This window comes from Drosophila nasuta, unplaced genomic scaffold (assembly GCF_023558535.2).
Source record: "Drosophila nasuta strain 15112-1781.00 unplaced genomic scaffold, ASM2355853v1 ctg20_pilon, whole genome shotgun sequence".
In the NCBI taxonomy this organism is placed as follows: domain Eukaryota; kingdom Metazoa; phylum Arthropoda; class Insecta; order Diptera; family Drosophilidae; genus Drosophila; species Drosophila nasuta.
The window spans coordinates 223,808-230,458 of NW_026869427.1; the positions used below are offsets into that span (position 1 = coordinate 223,808).

The window sequence follows — 6,651 nt, forward strand, 5'->3', positions numbered from 1 at the left end:
CCGTATATGGTACTTACATACTTATATACTCAAGTCCAGTATTACTCATAATATATATTTATTATATACATACCCATACAGATACGTATACTGTTTCACATACATACACACTACGTATATACGTTCCTCATATATTGATACTATACAGTATATTCAAGTCCATTGTTGCATATAATATATATATATTATCACATACATACACGTGCACTTCCGTACACGTTACATATACATTCCGTATATGCTCCTTATACAGTGAAATTATATATACCAATCCATTATTACACGTACACATATATTATCCATTTCCGTATACGTACATATATAAACAGCAGCAATCACACCGAGAAATAAAGATTCACGCTGCTGTTTGTGTTTTACTTAAACATTGTTTGTTTTTTCCAACAGCGATTTTGTTTCTCGTCTGTTTTCTTGTGTCGGTTTTGCTCACTATCCTGTGACAGCCGAAGTTCTTTTCCATTTGTGCTTGCTTTCGGCTGTCCGCTTTACCGTGAGTCTTTGTTGAGAAAAGACTCTAAAGTGACTGCTGAAGCATAGTATGTCCAAGAGCCAAAAGAGCGAAAAGGACTCAAAACACTCGTTAAAGCTTCCGACCACATCTCGTCGCCTGTCGTCCGTTTCGCCCGCTCCTTCGGGGTCCAAATCCGCCACACCTGCCGCTCAACTCCGAGTAAAGGTCGATCGTCCGTCGCCGTCTGCTTCTGCAAAGACTCCGCTGTTGCGTACATCTTCGACTGCTTTACGTAGTCAGGCAACTACCCGTTCCGTCCATGCTAAATTTAGCAAAACCCGTGCGATGGCTCTCAACAACTTCGTCGCCGTCTCTGACAGACTGGTGCAATTCGAGAGTCGGGTCAGAGGGCCTGCAGCCGAAGATGACAATGTACACACGTACGAAATCCGTCGTGACCGGCTGCAAGTCCTCTGGGACAATGTCGAAGCCGCTTATTCCACATGCGCTGATGCGCTGCATCAAGACGGCGACAGTGAAGGCACACAGGCAATGGAGGCAAAATACGATCACTGCTATGCAGTGTACGAGCGGTGTCTCGCCCGTGTTAAGGGGCAAATTACCCAGGTTTCCGGGTCCAGCAGGAGTGAAGCATCCGTTCCTCCTGTATACTCCAGTGGCTGCCGGCTCCCTCCAGTCGACACCGAAGTGTTCCGTGGGGATTACTTGCGGTGGCCGACTTTCCGTGACCTTTTCACGGCCATCTATGTCAACAATCCAAGGTTGACTCCGGTTGAGAAACTTTTCCATTTGAATTCGAAGACCGCAGATGAGGCCAATGAAATAGTAGCCAAATTTCCGCTGACGAACGATGGTTTCGCGTCGGCTTGGGGTGCTCTCTGCGAACGTTTTGAGAACAAGCGCTTGTTAATAACAATCCAATTGAAGATCCTGTTTAACCTGTCCATGGTTACCCAAGAGTCGGGAGCAGCTATCAAGGAGCTGCAGAGCACGATTCAGCGTTGCTTGACCGCTCTTGAGCATTCAGACATTTCCGTCTGTAGCCCGTTCGCAGATTGCATCCTCGTTTTCCTCTGCTCGTCCAAACTCCCCAAGCTCACACTCTCGTTATGGGAGCAATCGTTGGTGGACAAAGCGAAAATTCCCGCATGGCAGGATATGAGCACGTTCCTCAATGAGCGCTACCGTACGCTCGAAGCGATTGAGGACGTGAAACAGACTGCCAACTCACAGATCGCGACTGCAGGACCATCCCGTCCGCAGAATTCGAAGCGAGTCAACTCCTTTGAGGCCCGAGTCACTCCGAAAGGCAAATCGTGTGACTTGTGCTCAAAGGAGAATCACCCTGTCCGGGTGTGTCCGCGTTTTTTGCAAATGTCGGTCAACGAGAGAATGACATACATCAAACAGAAAGGTCTCTGTTTAAACTGTTTCGCAAGAGGTCACCAACTCCGAGAGTGTACGAGTGCGCACAATTGCTTTACATGCAAAGGGCGGCACAACACTCTTCTCCACCGGGGTGACACTGCCCACAATGGTGCCTCTTCATCGTCCAATATACAGTCCACTCCAAATCCAACGGCAACAAATGTGCAGAATTTCTTTGCCAATAATGCTCAGAATGTCCTTCTTGGCACGGCGGTCATCAATGTTTGCCACTTGGGCACTACATATACCGCACGTGCGCTACTTGATTCCGGGTCCGAAGCGACCTTCATTTCTGAGCGTTTGTTCCAACGCATTAAGTTGCCTTTCCAGTCCGTGCGAGCCCAGGTATCCGGGCTAAATCACGCAGTTGCGGCCCAATCGCAGAAGTTATGTCACTTCAGCATTGGTTCTCCGACGAAGCCGAGGCTCCATATCGAGACTTCGGCATTCGTAATTCCACAGTTGGCAGGCAAACTGCGCTCCTTCGATATGCCGCGAACTTTCCTAAAGGATCTACCAGCGATAGAACTGGCAGATCCACACTTCTACAAGAGCGCTCAGATCGATATTCTAATTGGCGCGGATATCCTTCCGTCGGTCATCTTGAGCGGCTCCCGGCCAAACATTTGTGGCTCACTCCTTGGGCAGGAAACCGTGTTTGGCTGGATTCTTACCGGCTCCGTCTCCCAGAGTATGTCGACAACTGTTTCTGCGTTCTCGACAAGAGTCGCCATCCAAGCAGAAGAACAGCTCGACAGCCTACTTTCCAAATTTTGGGAGGTGGAGGATATTCCAGCGAAGCTGATAAAGGAGTCAGACTTCGTTTGCGAAGAAAACTTCGTTAAGACTACTTCTCGTAGCAAATGTGGCAGATATCGGGTGACTCTTCCATTCCGGAAGCCCGATGGCATTGAACGGGGTCATTCCAGATCTATAGCGCTGGCTCAATTCCTCAAGAACGAGAATCGTTTGTCAAGAAACGACTCTCTAAAGGAACAGTACAATGCCGTTCTCCAGGAGTACGTGGACTTAGGTCATATGACACCCATATCGCCTCAGGCGATTGTCACGACTCCTAATTTCTACCTGCCTCACCACGCCGTGTTCAAACCAGATAGCACCACAACGAAGGTGCGGGTCGTTTTCAACGCATCTTGTCCATCATCAAATGGCAAGAGTCTGAATTATATCCTTCATTCAGGGCCCATTCTCCAATCGGATCTCACGTTGCAGATCCTCAGATGGCGATACTATCGATATGTGTTCAATGCGGACATAACGAAAATGTATCGCCAAATCCTCATGGACTCAAAGCACACACCGTTCCAACGAATTCTGTTTCGCACGTCAGACGGTGAGATCCGTGACTTTGAGTTGAACACAGTGACATTCGGTGTGCGCCTTTCCTGGCTCTACGAGTCCTCCAGCAACTTGCTGATGACATACGCTTGGAGTATCCCCTCGCAAGCCGAGTCATTTCCAACATGTACGTGGACGACGTCCTAGCGAGGACACACACAAGAGAAGAGGCCATCCGGACCATTGCGGAAGTGTGTGCAGCCCTGGACAGCGCTGTCTTCCCGCTGAGGAAATCGACGTCGAACCATAAGAGCGTGCTGAAGGACATTCCAAAGGACCATCTACTTCGAGAAGATTTCCTCGAACTCGAAGACTCCAGTACGGCGAAAACTCTGGGCATCAGGTGGCAAGCTCACGATGACGAGTTCTTCTTCATGCCACCAGAAGTTGCCCATCAGGATTCCTACACGAAGAGGGAAGTGCTTTCGCAAATCGCTAAGCTTTTCGACCCAGCCGGGTGGCTGGACCCTTTCGTTATCCGAGCCAAGATCTTCATTCAAGGAGTACCTCCAGAGCTATCCTGCTTTGGGAAAGATCCGGATTCCAAGATGGGTCCAATTCCAGACACGAGTGAAGCTCCAGTACCACGGATTCTGTGATGCGACAGAAAGGGCGTATGGAGCGGCGATCTATGTCCGTGTGGAGACGGCGAACAAGGTTTCCACACATCTCCTTACTGCGAAGACAATAGTGGCTCCTGTCAAGTCTCTCTCAGTGCCACGTTTGGAGCTTTGTGGCGCAGTCCTGTTGGCTGAGTTATCTGCAACCCTCCTCCTGAATCTGCCAGCAGAAAGTTTCCAGACTTTCTTTTGGACTGATTCAACAATTGTTCTCGCCTGGTTGAACAAGCCACCCTGCAGATGGACAACCTTTGTGGCCAATCGTGTGGCCATAATCGTCCAAGCCAGCGACGCCAAGAACTGGTCGCATGTGCGATCCGAGCACAATCCGGCAGATCTCGCAAGCCGTGGTGTCCTACCACAAGAATTGATTCGTAATCCTTTGTGGCCAGCATCTCCAAGTCCCATTCCGGAGACTCTGCTGGAGCAGCGGATTAAGTGCAGCGTCGCTAAGTTACCTCCGACTCCCTACTTCCTGAGCAAGTTCTCTGAGTTTGGCAGGGCACTGCGCACGTCTGCCTATGTTCTCCGATTCATCGACAGGAGTCGGAAGTTGGCAGTTCCAAGCTCTACCGTGGTCCAGGCGGATGAGCTGTCACGGATCCAAGAGCGGCTAATCGTCATGGCTCAATGACACACTTTTCCACAAGAATACCAATGTCTGCAGTTCAAGCAGCAGGTTCCTTCCTCAAGTTCAATCCGAAACTTGAACCCTTTCCTCGATGGCAAGGGGATTCTACGGGCCTGTGGGCGTCTGAGGGCGTCCCACTCGCTGCGTTACGATGAGAGTCATCCAATCATCCTCTCGTATTCCTCGTCCTTTGCACGACTACTGGTTCGTTTCACCCATCGTATATCCTTACATGGGGGTAACCAAGTCGTTATGCGGCTGATCCGTTCCAGATTCTGGATTCCAAAATTGAAGGTCCTCGTTAAATCCACCATCAACTCCTGCAAGGTTTGCGTCATCTACAAGAAGAGATTGCAGACCCAAATGATGGGGGACTTGCCCAAGGAAAGGGCGTCCTACTCGAGACCTTTCACGCACACTGGAGTCGACTTCGCCGGCCCATTCGAAATAAAGAATTACACTGGCCGAGCCTGCATCATCACCAAAGGGTACGTCTGCGTCTTCGTGTGCTTCAGCACGAAGGCGATCCACTTGGAGGCAACATCGGATCTCACGACGGAGAAATTCCTGGCCGCATTCTCCCGTTTCATCGCACGGCGCGGGTGTCCACACCAAATGTACTCGGACAACGGGAAAACCTTCGTTGGAGCTGACAAGGTGATCTCCAACGACTTCTTGGAAGCGACGAGGGAGTGCATCATCGCACAACACGCCCACAAGAGCCTATCCTGGCACTTCAACCCGCCGGGCGCCCCGCATATGGGTGGATTATGCCGGCGTAAAGAGTTTTAAGGCACTCTTTTACAAGGCGACATCCACCTCGAAATATACGTTCGAAGAGTTGTCCACTCTTCTCGCTAAGATCGAAGCCTGCCTGAATTCGAGGCCGATTTCCCCTATGTCCGAGGATCCGTCGGATTTACTAGCGCTCACTCCTGGCCATTTCCTCATAGGTGGCCCTCTTATTTCGGTGTTGGAACCACCAATTAACCAACTGGCCACCTCCATCCTCAATCGATGGCAGCGACTGAAGGCTCTTCACCAACAATTTTGTGTACGTTGGAAAGATGAGTACCTGAAGGAGCTGCACAAAAGGACGAAATGGCAGTCCCCTACCCGGAACCTTCGGATCGGTGACATGGTCGTCATAAAAAAAGACAACCTCCCCTCTAACGAGTGGCGCCTAGGACGGGTGCTGACGACGTGTCCAGGCACCGACGCCAAGGTCCGAGTGGTAGATGTGCTCACGGCGCGGGGTACCATCCGAAGACCCGTTGCCATTGGTTATAGCACATGTGCATCAAAAGCGCAATCCCTAAATAAATTGAATTTCAAAACAAAATCTAAACATGTTTTTTATTTTTTTTTTAAACTGACAATTGGATTGTGCGGTAGTTGTGTTTAATATTTGTGTACAAAGAAAGATTTAACTCCATACATTTCTGCCGCATGCAGCATATTTTTAATGTTTTCTTCGCTTCCAGTCAGCGCGTATACAATTGTGCTTTCCGGCTGCTGCTGCTGAGGAGTAAATAGCAACTCCTTCTGCATCGTGGTCAATTTACCATCTACGTGTGCCAATACTGAATCGTTTGAATTCTCAGTGATTTCCTCCAGCCAACCAAGCGTTTGGCTAATGCGCGATTGATTTAGGAATATTGGCAGTGGCTCCGGTGCATCCGGTGGCGATAGCGGCTCTGCCTCTCCCTGACGCGATGACTCATTATTCTCTGCGATGCAAAATTAATAATAATAATAATTAATAATATAATAATAATCGCGGTACACTTGCGCAGCTTGCACAAAATTTTTATTTTATTACACAATTTTTAGCAAAACTCACCTGCCATGTTGATGCTGTTCGGCAGGTAATGTTAGAAGAAGATGGGCTACTTTATCCACCTTCTCGATTTTTGCTCCCGATACCATTAATTCGCAGATCAATTCGTCAAATTTATTAAAATGAATAATGAGAGGAGTGTCGCCAGTTAATTTAAAAGATAGTAATTGCTTCCGCACAGAAAGTTGTGTAGCCAAACTTTTACGCTCATACACAGCATCCAATTTTTCAAAAATTTCTTTAGCAGTCGAGTTATTGTCAGCAAAGGAAAGAAAAGAGTCGC

At 48.8% G+C, this 6,651-nt stretch overlaps 2 protein-coding genes across 2 annotated transcripts; one reads left to right on the plus strand and one right to left on the minus strand.

The window, feature by feature from the left end:
• Positions 1-556: 556 nt before the first annotated feature.
• Positions 557-4,531, plus strand: LOC132797788 (uncharacterized). The gene is made up of 3 exons (XM_060809567.1): positions 557-3,371; positions 3,425-3,780; positions 3,842-4,531. Exons 1-3 carry the CDS (start codon positions 557-559, stop codon positions 4,529-4,531), a joined length of 3,861 nt encoding a protein of 1,286 aa, XP_060665550.1.
• Positions 4,532-5,450: 919 nt separating this feature from the next.
• On the minus strand, positions 5,451-6,436 carry LOC132797791 (uncharacterized). Its single transcript, XM_060809568.1, has 3 exons — positions 6,372-6,436; positions 5,960-6,258; positions 5,451-5,651 (listed from the first exon to the last, which is right to left on the minus strand). The coding sequence occupies exons 1-3, from the start codon at positions 6,376-6,378 to the stop codon at positions 5,451-5,453; spliced, it is 507 nt and encodes a 168-aa protein (XP_060665551.1). The 5' UTR covers positions 6,379-6,436.
• Positions 6,437-6,651: the final 215 nt, after the last annotated feature.

What these genes read in the sequence shown, in the direction of transcription:
- LOC132797788 (XM_060809567.1), top strand. Translation starts at nt 557, where the DNA reads ATGTCCAAGAGCCAAAAGAGCGAAAAGGACTCAAAACACTCGTTAAAG. An exon ending in GCTGATGACATACGCTTGGA is followed by an intron (nt 3,372 to 3,424) that starts GTATCCCCTCGC and finishes ACGACGTCCTAG; the next exon opens with CGAGGACACACACAAGAGAA. An exon ending in CCAAGATCTTCATTCAAGGA is followed by an intron (nt 3,781 to 3,841) that starts GTACCTCCAGAG and finishes GTCCAATTCCAG; the next exon opens with ACACGAGTGAAGCTCCAGTA.
- LOC132797791 (XM_060809568.1), bottom strand. An exon ending in ATGCGGCAGAAATGTATGGA is followed by an intron (nt 5,652 to 5,959) that starts GTTAAATCTTTC and finishes ACCGATCCGAAG; the next exon opens with GTTCCGGGTAGGGGACTGCC.